This window comes from Monopterus albus, unplaced genomic scaffold (assembly GCF_001952655.1).
Source record: "Monopterus albus unplaced genomic scaffold, M_albus_1.0 scaffold317.1, whole genome shotgun sequence".
Classification (NCBI taxonomy): domain Eukaryota; kingdom Metazoa; phylum Chordata; class Actinopteri; order Synbranchiformes; family Synbranchidae; genus Monopterus; species Monopterus albus.
The window spans coordinates 99696-122479 of record NW_018128197.1 but is presented as its reverse complement, the minus strand read 5'-3'; the positions used below and the strand labels follow the sequence as shown (position 1 = coordinate 122479).

Below are 22784 nucleotides of genomic sequence, written 5' to 3'. Positions count from 1 at the left end.
CACATGAGCTCTGCCAGTTTGAGTCAGTGAAATGTTTAGGGATGTTTTTAGCAACATGACAAAGTCCTGACAAGTATTTATCCTTCCTTTGGTGTCCGAAGTTGGAGTTTTTTGTAAGTTTGGGAAGGAAACATGTCTGTTTTTGTTTGTTTTTTGTTGTTGTTGTTTTAAGTGAGCCCCTTCTGCCTGCGGGTGCATTTTTATTGTCGTCAGACAAGTCCCTGCACTGCAGCACAGGCCTGCCCAAGTGGAGATTCTTTAGGAGAGAGATCTCTTTCTTCTCAAAGCGTCTTACCAAGAGCTATTAATTATTAACTGAGAGAGCTAACATCAAAGGAGCAGATTTGTGCTGAATTAATGGCGGCTGGAGCCTGGCAGCGTGGAGCCGAGAAAAACTGGGTGAGAGGGAAAAGCCGAGCGAGATTTTGCTCCGCTCGCTTTTGAGCTTTTCAAGTACAGAATGTGAAAAAAGAATGAAAAGACCCATGTTAGCTTATGTAAAAGAGGCAAGACGAAAGAGAAAGTTGGAAGCTTGTATGTCTAATGTGTCGCTGTCTTAATGTTTCCTGTTTGATAAGGCTTTCATTCACTGCTAAGAAATCGAAGATCAAATCAGTTTGCAGGGTTAATTAGTCTTTAATAAGCTATGAAAGCCAGATTCATAAACATCTTGTCTGTGGATTAAACCAAAGGGAAATCTAATTGAGACGTGGCTCGTACACTTCAGTCATGATGTGTTTACATTTTCCTGAAGCTGCTTTACTCTCAAAGTTGAATTCGTAGTGTGGTACATAGGCCCCCTGTATAAAAGGCCTTTTGTTTCTGGTTTTCCCTGCTGAAACCTGTCCGTGCAGCTGTAGTCCCACCAAACGTACTGCAGTACTACAGAGAAGCAGTCCCAGAAAGGCCAATGTATGTGCTGCTCATTCTAAAAATATTTTCTGTGTGTAGTGGGATTATTAATTCTGAACAATGCAAACACCTTTGCTTCTCTCTCTCTTGTTTTGCTGAACTTCCCTGTATGTTGGTAGAAAAGTTAAACCCAAACCTACTTCAGCTACACATGCTCCATCTTGGACAGCTACATTTTAATCATTAATTTGTTTCTGAACATGGAAAATGAGGAACATGACACAAGCACCATATGGAAAAGGAGATTCAGAGTCAGAAGTGTCCTTGTCTGGTTGTTGGTGATGATGTTGGATGTCCGCGTCATGTTCTGTACAGAAATCAACAATTTAATGTTTAAAGCAGGCGGACTCACACTAACAGAGCTGCAAAGTGGCAGAATAATGTGTGCACAAACAGCAGGATGCTGAGTCAGAAAGCAAGTCTTTAAAATCATGTTAAACGTCTTCACCACAGGGCTGGTGGTGATCAATTGGTAGCCATTTTATAGACCCAAAAAGGGAGAAGTAATTGCTAGATATTAGGATAATCATTAGTTGCAGCATCAGTCACAAATACAAGGTGGTATCACTGAAGGGTTTGAAGGGGATGATCGGTTACCAGATCTCAACCAGTCTAAAGCTTGCCGCTCTACAGCGCCATCACGAAGGCATGCTAATCACTCCAGACGAGTTCCAGGGACAGTCTGAAGCTGTTTTTGAGGCCTGTGTTCGTCCTCTAAGAGACTAAGATGTGTTTTGAGCTGTGATTTAAAAAAAACCCTTCCTGTTTGTAGAAAAGATGCAGAAACCCGCTCGACATCCCGCTGTCGTGTTATCTCAACACCTCAACATGACGTGTGGTGAAACAACCATTTGCACATATACCCCCCTCCCCCCAATCTGTGTCCTCTGCGAGTGCCTGCAGACTGGAGCGGTGACGCTTTGATGTTCACCCCCCCCAAAAAAATCCCCCTTCCTCCAGTTATGAAGAGCACTGGCATGAACCCAAGGGCGCTTGATAATACCAGGATATGATCCCAGCCGTGCTCTTTTAGATCATATGGTGCAGACATCAAAACGTTGTCTAAATAGGGCACCGTGAACCAAGCAGGGTGAGAACGGCTTGTAGAGGAAGGCAGGAGTCGAGATAAAGGAACTTTGTCTTTCCGACGAGGGGAAGCCAATTTGGATTCTGTGAAGAGATACTTAGGGTTCTGCAGATCCAAGCATTTCCTTTATCTTTTGCCTTTAGCAGAAGTCTTCAAAAGACATGTGTGCTATGACTTTCTTTGCTCTCACATGAAAGTAGCTCACAGTTTTAGCAGTTTGAAATCCTTCATAACTTTATTCAGCTTTCCTGAGTGCACACACCAGAATTCAATTCAAACTCGGCTCCTCTCGTGCAGAGTTGCATCACGCTGAGCTGTGCACACATCAGTCATACAGGAGTAGCTTATTGTGGTGCAGAATGACCTCATGAAGGTTTGAGAGAGACCAGCAGCTTGTTTACATCTCACCTGTTGGTTTTCTTTCTCATTTTCATTCCATGATGGGCATGGGGGGTTTACACTTAGGCAGAGAACTCCCTCTAGTGGCCTGAATTTAAAGTGTGAAAACATGGTCGGTTGTGATTACATGTTTTCTGGCTTTTTATTTTCAGTGACGTTAAATACATGTCACTTTGTTCTGTGTTTGCAGGCGAAGAGAGCAGTGCAGCGGGGAGCCACAGCCGTCATCTTCGACGTGTCCGAGAACCCCGATGCCATCGACCAGGTTTGTACATCTAAAATGACCCAGACATTCAGACTCTCAACAACATTGTCTCGGTGTGTCTGTCTGTCCGCTTTTCACTCCTGAATAAAGCTTAGCAGCATGCCCTGCCCTCCTGAGTGGCAGTGTGTCTTTGCTGTATGTACAAACAATGATCTTTAGGTCTGTTCAAAAGCGTGTGGATCAGCCTGGCTCATTCACCCATTCTGGGACTTACAGCTCTCCAACTTGTGTTTGGAGGAGTGAGAGCGGTGAAAATGGATATCCAGCTTCAACTTTCACTAGACTGTGACCAAACTCTGTTGAGCTCATAATTGCACAGGTAGCACACATTACCTCATCCCCTGAGACTATGGATCTGTCTTTGAGTGCACATTTAGGGGGGCACACATTAGGGCTATAGTAAGAGCAAAGTGTAACACACCCAGACACTCACATTCCTCCCTCTTCAGTCTCTCCTGTGCTTTTGCTGTTGAGAGGTATAATGCACGAGTTGCTCCTCTGAGCACTTTTGTCGCAAGAATTCTTCTGTGGTATTCGTCTTCGCCACGCCAGGCCTAGACTTGTAGGTTTTTATTCCCCTCCCTCCTCGCCTCTTCTTCTCTGCCGCTGGGTCGTAAAGCGTGTAGCTGAGAGATAAAAGGGATTGCACGGAGACCACATGAAAGGCAGTGCTGGGCGGCTGTGTTAAATTCCCCTGAGAGGCTTTTCCAGTCAGAGCGGCCCGATCAGCAGAGACAGGACCCACAAGGCTGAGGGGCAGGGAGGAGGAGCTTAGGGAGAATTAAGGTCCCAGAGCCAAAATTAGGAGAGAAGATTTATAAAGTTAATGTACTTGACCTTCTTTTTCTCTCAGTTTATACTTTAATGTGAGGCCAAGTGCTGCTTGTCGCTGAAAGTTTTTTTTTTTTCTTTTCTTCAGGGAAAATTAAATGTGATTAACTTTCTTTGAACAGTGATATACATACGTTTTTTGGTTTTATTTTATTTCCAGTTTATGGTCGACTCTGTAGGGACACCTTTTAATGATTCATTGTTTGTTAAAAGCCAAACTGGAGTCTCGGCGGAGTCATTTCTAAAAGCGGGAGCAGTACGCCAGAATCAAGCAAGAGATCAAACCATTCAACGTCTATACTTTTAAACCCGAATGTACAGCATTTCACAGGGGAATATGACGACAGCAGAAGAAATAGAAATGTGACTATCCTCGGTATTTCCCTATGGCTTTTCAAATTACAGATTCCAACCAGCAGACGAGAGGGGAGAACAGAGAGGAAGAGGAGGAGTAAAGGAGCATGTTAAATGACTCCAAAGCCAGAACATACTATTCACTGACTATTTCCTCCAGCTCCCTCTGGCAAACTGTGACCACACTTTCCATGCCTTGAGCCTATAGGGCACTTTCCCCAGTTTGTAAAAGAAAAGCTTATGATTTTGGAATTTTTTTTTTACATTCAGGCAGTTCACATCCATGACGGTAGTAATTCCCAGACTCCTTGCTTTATTAAGATGACGCAGTCATCACACACTACATAGCTGGGAGCAGCTCCACCAAAGTGCGATTTACAGATTGAGTGTAATAAAAGAAAAACTTTTTATTACCTGGTTGACACAAACATGTTTTGGTTACAAGTCTTAAGACTTCTCGATGGTAATTATTATTGTACTCAGGACTCTGGAGTGCCTTGGATTTTTCTTTCTCCTTTGCATTTCTAATGGTCCTTGACTGAAAAAAAAGCACCTTTGTTCATTGGGTGTACCTTTTGTTTATACAGCAAAGATACACTCTAGTTTTTTAGTACACTTGAATACTTTAAGAGGCCTTAAGACAGGGATAGATACAAGTATTTTTAATCACGCCCACAGGTCACCAAGCCTCTAACTTTAGTGGTCAACGTACATTTTTGGTGCCCCAAATGTAAATGTATGTAAAAACAATGCAGAGCTTGAAAAACACTGGGTCCTCCGTTTTCTCTAATGCCACAGGAGATGATATACAGCTGTTTTCACAGGCTGACTCCTCATGAAGAGTAAACGGGGAGCCACAGCCATCATATTCGACCAGAGAAACAAGTTACATCTTGTTATGTGATGTGCTTTTCTGTGTCCTCTCTTCAGCTCAACCAGATCGCTGAGGATCCTCTGAAGAGGCCGGTGGTTTACGTGAAGGGCAGCGACGCTGTCAAGCTGATGAACATTGTCAACAAGCAGAAAGTGGCTCGTGCTCGGATTCAACACAGACCACCGAGGGTAAGAGTTCATGGCAAAAAAAAAAACAAAACCACTCAGTTGACGTGTGTGTGAGGAAGAGGTGAACATGTTTGTAAGGCCCACGCACCAAACAGCATTGAAAAGGCTTAGACGTGAAGACAAATGAAAATTCCAGCTGTGAAATCAGACCCTTTTCCTTTCTTCTCTGCTCTCCGCTGCCCCAAGGCCAAGGACTTTTTTTGCAGCGCTGTGAGAGATTAATATCAGCCATTCAAAGAGCTGTTTGTTTGCTTGGAATATTTGATAAGAGACTAACACACTTTGAGGTCAAATAACTTGACATAATGAAAGCCCAAGAGAAAATTAAACAGCCTGCCTTTCTCAGCAGTTTGAGACACGGATAGTGAAGTTATGAGATAGTTGGCCCTTTTAGGTCAGATGAGTTTTTATTCTGCATCCTGCCTCTCAAGAAAACATTACAATCTTGTCTTGAACTGTGCAGGAGCTGCACAGCTGCTGCAGCTAAATCAATTAATCATGGAACATACTCATCACGAGAACACAAGGTGATGAATTATTTAAATGTCCCAAACCCAGAGGTATTTATGGTACTTTTTAATGACAAACTAGAAAAAAAAACAATAAATCCTCACCTTTAAGAAACCTGAACCACACAATGTTTGTCATGCTCGCTTTAAAAATAACTAAGAATCCAAATCCGTATTTGAGGATGAATTGGCTCTTGATCAATTAGTCGATTAAGAGTAAACTACTGACACAGTATCAAGAAAATGATTGAGATTTGCATGAATAACCAGCCATGTATCTGTTCTAGAAAGCCCCAGAGAATCAACTGTGACGATCACTTTTTTAAATTGTCTTTGCATAATGTGGACGTCAGCTGAGTAAAACCGGAATCAGATATCCTGCGCTCCCAGTGAAGGGAAATGAAAAATGCAACAGTTTTGCCTCCTTTAACGACTCTGTTAAGCAGCTGCATGTGAAGTTTATTTGACAGATGTGTGTTTCTCCTGCCTTCCCTCTCCACAGCAGCCCATGGAATATTTTGACATGGGCATCTTCCTGGCGTTCTTCGTGGTTGTGTCACTCGTGTGCCTCATTCTGCTCATCAAGATCAAACTCAAGCAAAGAAGAAGCCAGGTTAGTGTCTGCAAACACCCTTTTTCTAAAATACAAGTATACAGAGGAACTTGAGAAACTTTAATAATTATCCCAGTTTGCGTCACATGGGACCAAACTTAACGTCTGCCTCTTCCCCGAAACACACCCAAATACACAATGTAGCGCCGTGTGTCCCCAGTCAACATGACTTCGCTGGATTCCTTTCCTGTGTTGACGAAAAGCTCTCAGTGGAGGCCTGTGTAGGATGAATGAATCAGGATTAGCATTTAATTAATGAGAGGCTGGCTGTCTGATCTAAATGCACAGAGATATTATGAAATACCAGGAAACCTGCAGCGGCATCCGTTAGTACCGGTGTAATCCTGCCAGCACACCCGTTTGTGTAGACTGTACATGTTCTTTGTCACAGAGCGTCTGTGTATAAGGGGTGTGTGTCACTGCAGCGGATGACTTAGTCATGACTTCCTGTGGCGGCTAATTAAGAGATCAGCTCACACTGGGGATACATTTGTCACACGTAACAACCTCTTCCTTCCTGAAATTTGAAAAATTAATGATGTGGAGAAAATATTGTCTTACTGTACAATATTAACATTTTCTGTCCAATTTAACTGTAACGCTTTGACAATTTTATTTCCAAATCATCTCTGAGAATTTGATCACATCAGGTTTTTGTGAAGGCTTTGGCCACATGACTACAGTTAATTACATACTGAATAGTGATTATCATAGCCCTTATCTTTCACGTTTGTCCCCCTGTGATGAGAATAGCTCTCTTGCTGGCCAGGATAAATAATTGCTGCTTGTAAACAAATGATTTAAGCAGTTTAGGCACTGCTATAAACCACAAAGACACATGCAAATCATTAGGTTTAATCCCAGTAAGTAGTTCTGAATGTCAACTTATCATAGTATTTTAATAAACATTTCTAAGGCAAACTACAGGTGAAAAGAGGCCAGAGAATAGGCCACAGACATTGCTGATGTGACAGAGTTGATAGTGCCATGATTTGAGACCTTTCCCTTTGACACAGCAAAGAGGAGCATGGACACCAGTAAACCTTTGCCAGCACTGACGTACAGACACTTAACTGGATGTTTTCTCCAAAACAACATCACTGAGTTGAATAAGCCTTCTCAAGATTTTGCCTTTTAATGTCTTTGGCTCTTGTGTTTATTGGCTTTTATGTTCTGCAGAGCTTTTAAGGTGTCCTTTTAATAGTTAAATGTTGCTTATCAAGCAGGCAGATTTCCCAGCTGACCCTGTCCCACCTCCCTCCCCATCACAGAGCTCGATGAACAGAATGGCCATCCAGGCTCTGGAAAAGATGGAGACACGGAAGTTCAAGGCCAAAGGAAAGGGCCAGCGTGAGAGCAGCTGTGGAGCCTCGGATTCTCTGAGCAGCAGCTCCACCTCTGACTGTGCCATCTGTCTGGAGAAGTACATTGATGGGGAGGTAAGAAAAGACGGCCATCTGCTTTGCTTTATGCCACTGGTATCTCTGAATGTAGACTGTATAACTTTAACGTTTCAGCTATTAACTATGGCTTGCTTTATGGTGTTTTTCTGTAATCATCAGTCCCTCAGCTTGGTGACAAACAGCGTATTATGAGGGGCAGTATTATCAGCAGCTTGTTTGCTTCTTCTTCCTTTTAGTTTAGCCTAAGAATGTTCTGCACAGTGCTTGTGCTTATTTACTGTAAGCTGTGGTAAATATCTGCATTTGATGAATGCTTTTATCCAAAGTGTCATGTGCAGTATCATGCATGTTTAAGTAGAGCGTGTTGGAGCCAAATCTCTTACCTCCAGCGGTGCTAGTGTGGTCATCTACCCCCCGAGCTTGTTTTCTGTCATTACATAGTCTGCAGACATGAAACATAATGCAGTTTGGTGGACAATAGATTGGAAGTTCCCCTGATGTGCTAGGGGACCACAGGCCCGCGATCTTATGTGACGTTCTTTCCGGCGCCTTGTCAGATGTTTAGTTAAGTCTTTCAGAGCACCTGGAGAGATAATGGTACCCAGAGTGCACTGGGTTGTGATTATGCTTCCTGTTTTTCCAAGTGTGGCCTCCTTTAATCCTTGAAGGAATCACTGCCAAAGTATGTCCCCTAATCTTGGACTTTGAGGATTTACTGTAACAGCATTGCTCATCCTCATTGATGGAGGCCAGAGGGACAAACTGTGGAGCCCACAGGGGACAGAGCTGGTGTCTGTTTTTCTCTCTTGCTCTCTCTTTTTTTTGTGGTTATGTCTCTCTTTGGCAAGGAGGAGAAGAAAACACAACAAAGCATGGCGCCAGGATTGCACAGAGGAAGTGGCAATATAAAAGGCTGAATGGCATCAAAGCGGTTTTTCAGCAGTGAACCAAGCAACAAAGGCTTGGGTGGAAAAGAACCCAAAGATGAGTCACATTAAGCCATAGAGTAAAGTATTTATGGCAGTGAAAGAGCTCTCACTGGAACAGAATTCATATTCATACTGCTCCTGCTGTTTGCCTCTGTGCCAAGTCTCCATCTGAATGCAAAGTGCTGCATTCTTTTCATATCAGTCCTCTGTGTACGTCTGCTTGTTTCGTTCTAGACAACAGTGAAATACAAGTTGTATGTGCACTGTGGTGTGGCATCTAGTGAGGAGTTTTGTTGGTGGTGTGATTTTAAAGTCGCTCCTCAGAGTTAAAAACTGGATTGGGCTCAGTTCCGTTGCTTTGCTGCCACCTGCTGGGGACACTTTAAATTCCCCCTTTGAGAAATTATGTCTGATTGTTGTTTACAGTAGTTGGTGCCTGAATAACCAGTGCAAGCCCTGAAAAATAGCTAAACCACTTTTGCACAGATACTTCAGGATTTGGTGTTTTGAAGAAATGGACAGGCCTTAACTTACCTTTTATACTAAAGCTATACAAGTCCTTTAGGGTGCTACCATGCAGGATCAAATATCCTTAAAGTTCTTTTTTTTTTATGGTGGAAACAAGGCCCTCTGTCTACTACAGACTCCTGCCCTGTTTGGTTATTTATTAAATGAATGCTTAGCATAGACACCCTGCCCTTCTCAATAGTCAATTTGTGTGGATGCTGAGTAAGCATCATTGGGAGAATCTTCAAATCTTCCTCCAATTTCAGTCTTAATAGCTTCAGCATACTTTCAACTAGAAAAACCATTCAACCTTTAAACAAGTCAGGACAAGTTCAGCTATTCATCTTGTATTCAGCTTTTTGATATCTTTTACGGTTTTTGAATTATCGCAGTTTGTTTTAGATTGATTTTTGTTACCCACTCTAGCTCTCCATTCAAATAAATGGAGAGCTAGAGTGGGTGATATCACTCACACTCTACATATAGACAGGTAAAGGGAGCGATGGGAGGTACCTCCCCTATCTGTCTTCCATCTTCACTCCTATCACCCACTCTATCTTACCTCCCACGATCTATCGTGCCTTGACGGAGAATCAAACCCCAACCTGCCGTACCACAGTCAGTGGCATTAACCACCAAGCTATCCAGCTACTGCATAGACGCACATTTAGAACTTTTATTGGTTTCTGCTAATGGTTAATGAGATTGCAAAGGGATCTAAATCACACTCACAAAAACAGACAGAAGAAACCAGAATAATGTATAAATAAAGATTTGGATAACAGTAACATTTATTTATTCTTTTAGAACTTTAAGCCATTTAATTTCTACCTCTCACTTTGGGATTAAGCCTTCCACTGTTTTAGGAATGCTCTCAAACTCTCACCTTCTTCAGATGATGAAGTTAAAATCCCAACTTCAGTTTTTCATGTCATCTTACATAATTATTCAGCATTGCATCACAGCCTTCAGCTGTTTCAGCAATGGATTTCAGCCATTTCAGCATCTTCAGGGCAATTCTTCAGCAATCAGCATCCACACACATTTTCTTCAGGAAATACATTGTTTAGTTTACTCCTTTTTTTCTTTGCTTCTGTTTGTACTTTGTAAATATCAGTACAAATTAAACCTGATGTATAAATTCTCTTGTATTTCCCTGTACAGGAGCTGCGGGTTATTCCCTGTGCTCACAGATTTCATAAAAAGTGTGTCGACCCCTGGCTGCTCCAGCATCACACCTGTCCCCACTGTAGACACAACATCATTGGTGAGTTGGTGCACAACATCTAGCTTTTGCGCTTGTGTGTTTAGATGAAATACTCGGCCAGCAACAACTACACTTATCCATTAAGGAACAAAATGTTCCCAGGTAATAAAAGACACTAGTAGAGGTTTTCATGTATGAGGTTCTAGATGTTGCCTTATTTATTTTCACAGAGCAAAAGAAGGGAAATCCCGGACCAGCATGCATGGACCCTGGCAACCCAGTGCACAGCCGACAGCGGGTGGTGCTGCCAGTCCATTATCCTGGCAGAGTGCACCGAGCTGGCCAGGTGACTGCCTACCCAACCAGAACCAGCATGGACCCCCATGGCAACCCCATCACCATGCTCACTGTGGACCAGCACCCAGATCCCCAAGGTCTATACCCACCCCAGTCAACGTCTGCCTTTCTTCGGAGCTACCACCCCGCCCTCCATCTGGACCACTCACTCAACCCTCACCACTGTGGATTAGAGCACCGCGGGCCTCCCGCCTACCCGGCACAGCCACATCATGCCGCCTTTAAACGACCCAAGTTCCATGGTCGAAACTTCTCCCGTGCAGCTTGCTTTTCACAATATGAGACTATGTACCAGCACTACTATTTTCAGGGGTTGACTTTCCCGCAGCAGCCTGAGGGTGGCCAAGGGCCTCCAGTGGCAGGGCATCTTGGTGCAGGAGGGGTCCATAAGGGCCACCACAGCAGGGCCTTTCAACAGGGGCTGTTATACCCCACAGTGGTACACATGGCACCTGCCTCTTCTTCAAGGATAGGCGATAATGGCAGCATTTCTGGCCTGAGCTGTTACCATGGCCACCGTTCAGTCTGCAGTGGTTACCTTGCTGACTGCCCTGGTAGTGACAGCAGCAGCAGCAGCTCAGGCCAGTGCCACTGTTCCTCCAGCGATTCCATGTTGGACTGTACTGAGGTCAGCAACCAGGGGGTGTACGGGAGCTGCTCTACCTTTCGCAGCTCGCTGAGCAGTGATTACGATCCTTTCGTCTACCGAAGTAAGAGTCCGTGTAGGGGCTCTGCAGGGGAAGCAGGAGCTGCAGCTTGCATGGTTCCTGCCGAGGACTCATCATCCCTTGCTCCTTTGGGACATGACTGCCTCCAGCTCCCTCCTGGAGCTTCGGGATATAACTCGGGGGACCATCTCTCCAACTGCAGTTTGGAGCCCAACCACAGCAGTCGCTCATCACTGGAACCCAGGGATAACAGCAACACTAGCACTACCTCAGCTGGGGCTCCAGAGGCTACTGGAACAGACAAGAGCAAAAGAGCGCAGGAGGAGTCAGGGGAGCTTGGAGCTACAGCCTGTAGCTGCTGCTTTGAGGTGCTTCCTCCCAATGTGGAGTGCAAAGCCCAGGACTCGGACCAAGCTGGGCCTCTGGCCTCTGGACGCTGTTACATGGGAGTGGACTTTCAGAGCTCCGCCACCAAGAACTATTTTACTTCAGAGCACATGTGCCCTTCCTCGGAGCAGGTGGGCTATGAAGGGCTGCCTTGCTGCTTCTACAAAGAGATGAAGGTCCACAGGGCCACAGCAGGGCGCTACACTGAGGACTATGCTGTTAATGTGCAGTATGCACATGCAGAATCAGAGGCCTGCTCTGGACAGGGCTGCTGTGAACTCAACCAGCGAATACCCATAATTCCTGAGGACACAGATTGTGAATTAGGCACAGCGGCAGAGACCCAGGGTAATTTACTGCCCATGAGTGTCACAGTGGAGGCAGAGGTGTGGACAGGGGAGCGACATGAGCCCAGGGAGGGGTACTTCACCTCAGGACAATTTAGAGGTCAGTCATACCCTCAGGAGGAGGAGGCCAGAGCTTTGTTCCACCCTCAGCTCACTGCAAGCGCCGTTGCACTGGGAAGCAATACTTCGACAAATGAGGGAGGTCTGGGTATATGAATGTAAGCCCAGAGCGAAGAGACTCAGTCAAAAGCATGTATTTGGTACCATAACAGTCAGTCATTGGGTAAATCTCAATTCCCTTACTTGCTTCTTAGTCTCGCCCATGTAAAATGCGTGGAAAAGATCCAAGAATAAAATGCAAGGAGAGAGGAATCAAGGAAATGAGTTTTCATAGACATAAGACTTTACTCTGATTCTTCATCTGGCGTGTCCAATCACCAACTGATTTCTGATAAAGGGATGTGTTGGTCCTTAAAGACTTGTGTGAGGTATGGTCTCTTGGATCTTTGCTCGTGGTTCCTCCAGGCGGTCTCCTTAAGCCTGATTTATACTTCTGCAAATGTTAACGTTCCAACTTTGCTCAAACAGCAAAGTGCAGAAAAAATAGAAGTCGGGAAATGGAAATGGCAGAGATTTTGAGCCAGGTTTAAGCGCTGTTATAATTTGTCTTAGGACTGGTATTATGCCACTTTATTATGGGTTATTCCTTTCAGGTGAGAAAGTAACCATTTAGATTGAGAATAGATGGCCAGTCTAGCCAAGTATTGCCAGTTTAGAAATTTGCATCAACATTTTTGGAGATGCGAGTGCCCGCTAGCGGACCAATTAGCAGGCAGCTACGTCTCGGTCGGAGCAGAGTCAGATCTACCAATCGGCACGCAGGGCGAGCAGTTCCACACAACATGTAGTTGAGATTTGGGAAGTGTGCGCGTCGACCTATCTGCATCCATCAGCGGCCTACATTTACCCATAAACTCCTTCGCTGTATAGGTACACATTGACGCCTACAAGTAGTCGCAGACGGTTATAAATTAACAATTAGTCCTCGATCATCACTCCTCAGGATAAGAGCTTTTGTCATCCTTCAAGATGGCAGACCGGGATGACCCCCAGGTTGGTTGAGGATTGACGAGTGAGGAAAGAGCTAATGAAGGAATTGGGATTTACCCATGGAAACCCTCAGTTGCCTTGTTCTAACCTTGCTCTCTGAGCACTGAATGTTAACACCTTAGATTGTTCTACTGAAATGACCTGCCGCTTCTAGATGTACGTTGTATCAAGTTCCTTCCTGTGGCCACAAACGTCTCAGCGTCAAACTGTTACGATAGCACTGAGACAAAGTGATACTAAAAATATGAACGGGGGATTTTAACTAGAAGTAGGTTGGTACTGGCACCTACACGCACCAGCCACTTTATTAGGTGCACCTGTACAATTGTACGCAATTCAATGCAACACTTCCGCCTTAACATCTGTGTTTATGAAGCTAAACATTTTTCAGGTTTTGGTGAAATTGTCAAATTAAATTATATGTTTATTACTGCGGTCATAGTTAAAGGTGGTGTTGGGCTGAACAATATATTTAGGTATCTATATTTTTGTCCCCCTTAGCTACATACCTGAGAGGGTCAGAATATTAGGAACACCTCTGAATATAATGTAGTCCAGTACAACATCACCTTTAACCATGACCTCAGTAATAAATGTATAATTGAATTTAAACATTTGACAATTTCACCAAAAACAAACATTTGGAGCTTGGTAAACACAGATGTTAAGGCGCAAGTGTTGCACTGAAGTACATACAGTGCATGCAAATTGTGCAGGTGTGCCTACTAAAGTGGCTGGTGAGTGTATTTACAGACTGACTGTGGCCATGAGGGGTTCGGGCCCTTCAGTGCTACCTAATTGGTGATTTCTTTTTTTCAACAACAAAATATCTAGAATTTCTGCAAGGCCGAGGAATCAGATTCTTCTTAGTTCACAGGCATCTGCATCTACATGTATACATTTAGTATATGTGCACACATGAACACTGACTGCCCATAAAGCTTCAACCACCAACTCAAACAGTTTATATGGGTATAGCTATACCAAAACAGAAAGCCTTTTTTTCAACAGCAGGGAAATGGGTCTAAGTTTCTGTGACTCACACATTTCTCTGAGGAGAAGAAGCTATATATATTACAGAAAAGTGCATAAAAATGTGAATGCAAGGCTGACACTGGTCTCTATTCAGTATATTACAGAATTTGTTTTATGCATTGCATTTCTGTCCATTAGTTGCCTACTTGTATGAGATGTGCCAGAACAACATGAAAGCCTTACACCGGTAAGCTATTTGTAGCAATCTACAGACACTGCACCGCTTTGGTCTAACTGCAGACCGAGGCACCTGTGTCTCTGGGTCAGTAGATTTTGTTTCAGAAGTAGAGTTTAGGACTCTACCTCTAGTCTGGAAACCCTTAAAAGTGCATTTTCGCTGTCACCCATTTTCCTAAAGTTTCTAGCATGTATCAAAAGGCCAAAGGAACGTAGCTGGAAAAGACTGATTTCATAAGGGTTTCTTGTTGTACTGTGACTTTTCTTTTAACGATGCAGTTATACATACCACAGTATCCGTTTGAATCGTAGAGCTGTGCATAATACATATTTGCTATATATCGTTGCTTTTCATTCATGCCTTTGTTTGTCCTGCAGACTGTTTTTATACTGTTTCTATGAAATATACACATTCTCTACACAGAGGAAAACCTTCTGAAATAACCCTATTTATAAGTTAACCCAGTGCTGTAATCAAGTGAGAATCTAATCTTGCCTTTTGCATAGAGATATGTACCTACTGCAAATATAACATTTTGGGGTACTTGAGTCACTATTTAATTTTTGTTGTTTCTAGCACTTAAGATTAAAATATGTACAAAATTAATATTTTTTAAGAATATAATTATTTTCTGTCATTACATTACAAATGTTTAAAAAAAAGGCTAGAAATCAATCTGTGTATATTTCTGTACCTGTATAGCAAACACATTTCATAAATGGAAATATGTTCTCTGAATATTTATTTACTAATATATTTATCTTTAAGCCATGTCTTATGTTCAGAGTGTTTAAACGTTTGAGTTATTTGGTTACTTTTTATTTTGAGAAAAATCACTAACATGAGAGTTTGTATATACAGTACATGGTAATTGCACACAAGACGATTAAATCTTCTCTGACCAAAAAAACTGATTTTAAAACTTTAGTACCATACAGTTTTGTAATTAAAGTGTACAAAGATCTGTAAAATATACAGTTTTATTCAAGTAACAAGTGTTGTGGCATCATCCTTTCTATTATTTACATCCCACATTGATGTGTGCACTTGTTTGTTTCAAGAAGTTTTATCATTAGTAGTAATTACTCATTAGCCTGTCGCAGCTTTGATAATAATCCATTCATATATTCAGAACAACTTTTATCTGTTACAAAAACAAACTGTTCTCATATGGTCTTAACACTGATAATGCAGATACAGTGAGCCTAGTTTTTACTCTGCCATTATTTGTAAAAATAGAAGTACAGTTTTCCTTAACAGAAAAAAGTAAGTGTGCCCACTGACCTCTGTCACTGTGCAGCAGCACGGAGATGTGCGGCTTCATGCTCTGCAGACAGTTTGTCATACAGGCAGAACAGTCTGAAACTGAGCCAGGCTCTTTGCTAGTTAGAGGAGGTGCTGGGAATGGATCTCACAGCTTGAAACCAGAGTGAAGAGCTACCACACCACCAGTGAAGCTGGAGTACCGCACACAGCAGAAACCTGCATCTTCAATCATATGTTTGAACTCCTCCTGCAGAAGAAAGAGCAAAAATTACTTTCTGATGCCAAATCCACAAAGTGACACAGCTGCACACACGTGGCAAACAAGTGAGAAATTTAATTAGCTTGAAAAAAAAATGTAAATGATCTAAAGGTTTATACATTAACAAATAGGATTGAAACAATGACTCAAATGATAGAAAATTAGCACAAGTTTTTATAGATGATAAATCACTGAAATAGTTTTCAGGTTCCAGTTTTTACCTTTGAGGATTTACCGGTTTCTTTGCTTTATATAATCAGTGATGGAAGAACTACTCTGATTAATTACCAGTTTAAAAAATATTCTGCTACAAGTAATAGTATTGCATCCAAAATGTTAAGTTCAAAAGTACTGTGTCCGTGCAAATTCTCACTCATCCAGGTCGTAGTACGCTGAAAAAACTTGGATGAGAGGTGAAACGTCTTCTACTTAAAACCTCAAAAGCATTGGCATCAAAATATACTTAAAATAGCAAAAGTAAAAGTACTAATTAAGCTGAACAGCACATTTCACATTAACATATATCATATTGTTGGATTATATTTACTAAGGACTTATTGTGTACATCACATTAATGTTGCAGCTGGTAAAGGTGGAGCTTATTTTAACCTTATAGGCTTTTTATAGTTGATTCAATTCTGAAGTTACTAGTATCTAAAGCTATCAGAGAATTGTGAGTAAAAAGTACAATATTTGCCTCATAGTGAAGTCAAAGTATAAAGTAAAATGAAAATACTCGAGTACAAGAAAGTCACTTTCGGCTTTTCCCCGTTTAGGGGTCGCCACAGCGAATCGTCACACTGACGACTCGCATGTTGACATTTGGCAAGTGTTTTATGCCGGATGCCCTTCCTGACGCAACCCTGATTCGACCCGGGCCGCAGCGGCGAGAGCGCTGCGCCTTAACCACTAGCCTCAAAATTGTACTTAAGTACAGTACTTGAGTAAGTGTACTTAATTACTTTCCAACCACTGCATATAATATGCTGAGTTTTTCTTCCATATTTCCAAAGTGAAAGCAGTAAAGACAGAAATGGGGAGACAGAGAAGGGAATACATTTCTCACCTGGTCTGGGAACTTGCGAATACTCTCCACCAGATACTGATAAGACTTCCAGTCTCCGGCAATCACCTCTCCCAAAACTGGGATCATCTGGAAGCTGTATGCATCATAAAGCCTGAAAAGTGGAACAGGATACAAGTTACCAGTGGAGCCACAAGCTGTTTCCTCACAGCTGGAACCTGCTGTCACTCTCAGATATATCACACATCTAACTAACAGCTTGTAGGCGTGCAGCCATGTCTATGTCTGCAGTGTTTTCTTTAAGGGGGGGGGGGGATATTTTCAATTAAGTGCTTTTTTGTTTTATAAAGTCAAACTCTTAAATTGCATGTATGTAAATATAGCTCTGATTTATATAGTTAGGAATTACTGCCTGTGTCTTTGATAATATTCACCTAAAAGATATTAAAAGGTTGCAGGTACACACAGCAAAGGTAACCCTGTGTCAACAGCTCAGTGAAGAGCTCTTTCTCTCAGCCAATCAGTGGCTGGAGTGAAAACCTCCACAGATTTTGGTCTGTCCACAGCATGTAGCTGGAAAGTTCCCTTCACTCCTTTAACTCTGCAGCCAGCTCACATTTATCAGGGGATTCACTTAACTGCTATATGGTGCAAAACCAGCAGAGGGCAGTGTTTGTCCAAATCACATAAAGTAGACACATTTCTCACATTTGCAGATTGTAGGAGAACTGTAGTGACAAAAAAACCCTCAGCTGCCAGTTCATTAGGTACACCTAGCTCAAAGTAATGCAGTATAATGCAGGAGCCCAGCAATAAGTCCTACCTTAATGAAAGTATGGCATTATAGAGAGGGGTTTCTGTTATATAGCCTGGCCTCAGTGATATAAACGAGGTAGACAAAATAACAGAAACACCTGTCAGTGTAGCGCAATAAAATTCTACAGCAGCAAAAACTGTAGCCCCCATCATACAAATGATCATCCAGTCAACACCTCTCTCCAAAACCTGAACATCACCTTCACAAAGGAGGATTTAGTGCACGGCGGTCAGATTAGACTGCATTAGTTTTAGCTAAGTGTACCTAATAAACTGACAAGTATAAATATCTCCAAATGTGTACTTAGTAACGCCGAGGAAGAGGAGTACATGAGACATGTCTCGATATTGTTGGGTCTCTTTCAGGAGGTGACAAATAAACAAATACCGTAACATCATAGTCAAAATAATTATTAGTTCTTGCAAAACAAGGTGGAATTGAAAATCTCTAATTTGGTCTTTTATGCATTAAATTTTCCCCACAGACTTGTCTAGTTTCTACAATAGCTCGTCTCCAAGCACACGTCAAAAACAGGCAGTAATAAATCTACAGAGATGTTTTTACCATCTCAGCTCTGATGTACATTCACACCGAGCCGTGCATCATACATGAGTACACGTCACCTTGCCAGGAGAGGATTGGTCACTTTGCTGAACTCTAGGCACATGAACCTGCCACCGGGCTTCAGGACCCGCTGAGCCTCTTGAAGTGCCTTAACAAAAAAGTTAGTTTAGGTTCGATGGATCACATCAACATCAATTCTTAGCAATTAGTAGACATCAGCTTTGACCTGCAAAACCTTTAAAGAATTTCTTTTACCATGTTTTTTTTAGATTTGTATCCACTGAAAGGTACATTTAAAATACTGATAGTCAATATCTAGTATAATTATTAGTTGCAGTTATAATGAAGCATACAATGAGAAAAACAGGCTTAACTGAGTCCTGTTAATGCATGAGATGAAGAGATGAAGACGCAACCAATAGTAAAATATGTCTTTTTTTTTTTACAATGTGAATCAATATGTTGCAACAGTTTTATTTTGAACTGTTTTCTCTGACACACATTTTATCAGACATATCACAGCACAAGGCTGGACACACTCAGTGTTACAAATATTCCACCTGCTGCACTTGCAGGCTGATACCATGAAATACAGACCTACAGTTTCCTCCTTTTTGACATTTGGGCCTAACAGTCTGATCAGTTACCTGCTCTATATGAGTGACGTTGCGGATGCCAAAGGCGATGGTGTAAATATCAAACTGTGCGTCGTCAAAGGGCAGCTCCTCTGCATCCCCCACCACCCACAACAGACCTGAGACACATCAACACACAGAAGCACACACAGCTGGTTTCTTCATTTCAAAGACCAATCTTGGTTTCTACTGCATTGATAACTGTAATACCAGTTTACAACCTTATAGCTTTTTAACAACGGTTCTGTTTTATAACTCTGCAGCCGTTATTATTTACTCTGTTCAAATCATGAATGGCTGAACAAAAATCTCATACACATATAATTAACATTTTCCATATCTATAGCCCCAGTCTGTGCACTCAGGGGTGTGATTTCCAGAATGCTTGGAGATGAATGAGAGTGCAAATTACACGTGTTCATGCATACAGATGCTGCAGAACATCCATTTAACTCACAGCGTCCCACAGTAACAACTGTACAGCTACATTAGAGCTCAGCCTATTTCAGTGAATATTTACATGCAAGCTAGTTTCCTAGTTTTGAGCCTTGTCCTGCCTCTGGTCATACTGTTCCCATGGAACATCCAGTAACCTGACAGCCAACATTACAAAGGTATCCAGGTCTCTCAATGCTCTTTTTTGTCCTGCAGGATTGTTTTCAACTAATAAACATCCCCACCATTAGTTATTTCACTACTGACTGAGATGAATATCAACCCACACTAGTGTGCAGCTGCCTGGATTGGTGTACTAAACATAATGGGTTTAGTTTCCCAGCTCTGAGCCAGTGGGTGAAGACCAGAGCAGCAATGCTTGCTGTCAGCTTGTCTCTCTGCCTTTCTCCATTATTAGTATCTACAATCACAGTTTTTCTCAGAATACAGTGAAGAGATTAATATAGACTGGCAACATCTTCGGGGGCGCCCAGGAGGACTTGGAAAGCCTTGCTGGGGAGAGGGATGTCTGGACTACCCCTCTGAGCCTGCTGCCACTGCAACCTGACCCCAGAGAAGCAGCTCACAATGGCTAGTTTTCTGGCTGCCTCACCATCACCACATCACCAGAAAGCTTTGCTTAACGACACTTGAAGCAGATTTCTAGTGAATGACGTACCAGGACTGATGCCCATGCTGTCAGCTTTCTGCTTGCCCACTTTCAGCATCTCCTTGTTGATGTCACAGACCACAGCTCTGGATTCTTGTGGCCCGCCCTCGTCCTCTGTAGAGTAGCTGCTGGAAATGTCCTGCCATGGTGACGTCTGCATGGGCCGTGCCGCTCGATGCTTCTGCCGCTCCTGCTGAGAGCGAATGTATGCCATGAAACGGAAAGCAATGTCACCTGCAGGGGAGGAGCAGCACAAACAAAACACAAGTGTGACAGTAGTGGGGATTTAAGGCTGAATTTTTTTTTGTTTCAAAGAGGTGCACACAAACTGCTTTACCTGTTCCACCTGCCACATCCAGGAGTCGTGCACCAGGCAGTGGGTGCATAGCGTGCAGCAGTGCATCTTTCCACAGTCGGTGAATCCCCAGACTCATGGCATCGTTCATAATGTCATACTTCTGAGCAACATTCTCAAACACCTTATACACTGAAAAAGCAAAGATGAAAAGAGAACATCTGTGTCTCCTCTAACACTCAGGTTTGCTTTCATCCTGCAGATTTTATGCTTTGTGTGATTATCTTTAATTCATTTTTTCAACTTTAGGTAACGAATAAAGGTCATTTTTATGCCAATAAAGGTCGTGTCACGTCCAATTCCTTATCCCTGACAGTATCTATAACTGATCCACCACAACGCAACGTGTGGCCTATTTAAAAGATTAAATTAACTTTTGACCCCATAGTGGGATGTTTTAAGCTGCCAGATGTAAAATCAAGTTGGTCAAAAATATTTAATTTGTCTTTACGACATCTTTCCTATCTGCCTGTAATTCCTCTTACATTATGACACACAGCACTTAAGTTATGACAATAAACAACAAAATACGACGACAACTAAGCAGTAGAGAGCCGAACGTATCGCTCATTAGCACAGCTGGTCACTCACCTCTCTTCGCCTTCTCTGCCTCCGGAACCGTTTCGAAACCAAAATGCGTGCGTCTGTCATCGGCTGCATCGCTGAAACAACGACAAGACGACTGTACCCAACAGCAACCTGACCGACTAGAGACCCCGGCAGCGACAACGTTAATATCTCCGTGAGAAAGACGGATCACCCTCTGGAGTCGCAGAATCACGGACGCAGCCATATTGTGTGGTTCTTCAATTATGCGTCAGTATGACGTCATTCACATGCGACTATGTATGAATGTGTTTGTATATGTGTGTGCGTGTGTATGTATGTATAAGCTTGAAAACATGGATGCATTATACATTGTAGGAGGGCTGTGATTTATATAAATGTGTTTATGAAACAGTATGAGTCAGAGGCTGTTTGAGGCTCTGTTGACCTACATTTCAATATACTTTGTTTGTTTGTTTATGTATTTATGACATTTGTATAATATCAAAAAATCCCTATGCAAAATTTTACCATGGTAAAATTTCTTATGGGTCTTGGTGATAGGTCTAAGATTGTATCTTTTTAATCTCTTTTTACTTTACTGACTCATATCACAACCGTTATAGCATATAATCATACAACTAATTATCACTATCATTAATTCAGTCAATCTGATTCTGTGTTTTGCTCAAGGAAAATTTGTCACAAGGACAGGAGGAGCACCACTGACAGGCAGCTTTAGCATCTGAGCTCTAGCTGCCCTCCTATTCAGTTTATAATGATAAAAACAGAAAAGCTGCAAATCCTCACTTTTAAAAGGAAGAATCTTTAACATTTTTGCACAGTTAATGACTTAAAAGATAATACAATGATATGAATAAGAAAGATAAACAGCTTTCAAAGCTTCAGTAATAGAAGGGAAATCTCAAGCATTAAACAGGCCAACACATGTTCACAAAACCACTTAAGGGCATACTGTAAGATTGCCTTACTTGCACAGGGGTCATAGACAATACTGCAGAGTGAGTCGGATCAAAACAGACATGTTCGTGCATGGCCAGTAAACCTCATTCATACAGTTCTTTTTCAAATCCATAGAGGCAGCCTAGCTCCTTGTTTTTCTAACTGTACCTTTCTCCTAATCTACCTGACTTCCACAGCCTGAGTGCAGAAAGTGGCAGGTATTGTCTTCCATTCTTCTCACTTTCTCGTTCTTACAGTAACCAGACCCTGCCGTGTATTGTCCCATTGTTGCCTTAATTACTGGTCGACTCAGGGTCACAGCGATCTGCTTACATTGCTCTCTTTTCCTTAGCTATGGGAAGGTTGACTGGAGGGGGGTCTGCAGGCCATGACTTTTCCACAGGGACCCAAATGCTAGGTAAACAATAATGCTACAGCTACATGAGTGCTACTGAGAGAAAAACATCTGGGGTCAATAGAAGGGTGTGCAGAAGGCCTCAGAGATTTGATATGTTAGTGTGGTTGTAGGCATGGAGGAAAGATGTTCAAACATCTCCGGTAGAGGGAGTAAGAGAATCACTTGCAATTCCCTGCTTCCACTCTCCTGTACTGGAATGTGTCTTTCTGATAGCAGGAGAATCAAATTCATTTCCAAATGACCTGAAACACTGTGTGTTCCTCTGAGCTCTGTGTGAGGTTTCATATGTTAGAGCATCAGTATTCTTTTAGCTTCTACCTGAGTGTTGTGCTGTAAAATGTGGATCAGTGAGCAGCATCAGAGGTTCAGAGGAAACTCGATTTGGGATTGTTTTGTAAGCCTATGACCAAGACAACTTCACATTGGTGTATTCGACAAATTGTGCTCCTACACAGTTACACCTAGCCAACAAATAGCCAGGGCAAACTGCTGCAGAGAAACAAAAACCAGTGGTTAAACAGTTCCAGAGTGTGCACTCGATGAAAGAAACACAGAAACAGCTTTCATGAATTAAGAAATCACTGTTGCAAACATCATGTGTTCCAACCTCTTACAAACCCCTCTATGTTTGTTTTTTTCAGGGTTCCAGTTGTAAAGCTGGTCTCCTGCTGT

General features: G+C 42.4%; 2 protein-coding genes across 8 annotated transcripts in view; one reads left to right on the top strand and one right to left on the bottom strand.

Annotated features, from left to right (window-relative positions):
• znrf3 (zinc and ring finger 3) overlaps positions 1-13295 on the top strand; it is a 95776-nt gene extending 82481 nt beyond the window's left edge. For 6 of the 7 annotated variants that reach the window (XM_020623947.1, XM_020623941.1, XM_020623943.1 and 3 more), the window contains 6 exons: positions 2589-2663; positions 4779-4910; positions 5922-6032; positions 7304-7471; positions 10036-10138; positions 10309-13295. In XM_020623947.1, the coding sequence (XP_020479603.1) occupies positions 2589-2663; positions 4779-4910; positions 5922-6032; positions 7304-7471; positions 10036-10138; positions 10309-12053 (2334 nt within the window). In that variant the 3' untranslated portion in view covers positions 12054-13295. The remainder of the gene's footprint in view (positions 1-2588; positions 2664-4778; positions 4911-5921; positions 6033-7303; positions 7472-10035; positions 10139-10308) is intronic. The other variant, XM_020623942.1, reaches the window with a different exon arrangement.
• A 1535-nt stretch (positions 13296-14830) lies between these two features.
• Positions 14831-21026, bottom strand: coq5 (coenzyme Q5, methyltransferase). Its single transcript, XM_020623937.1, has 7 exons — positions 20777-21026; positions 20168-20317; positions 19840-20064; positions 18738-18844; positions 18150-18238; positions 16752-16863; positions 14831-15673 (listed from the first exon to the last, which is right to left on the bottom strand). Exons 1-7 carry the CDS (start codon positions 20976-20978, stop codon positions 15572-15574), a joined length of 987 nt encoding a protein of 328 aa, XP_020479593.1. The 5' UTR covers positions 20979-21026; the 3' UTR covers positions 14831-15571.
• Positions 21027-22784: the final 1758 nt, after the last annotated feature.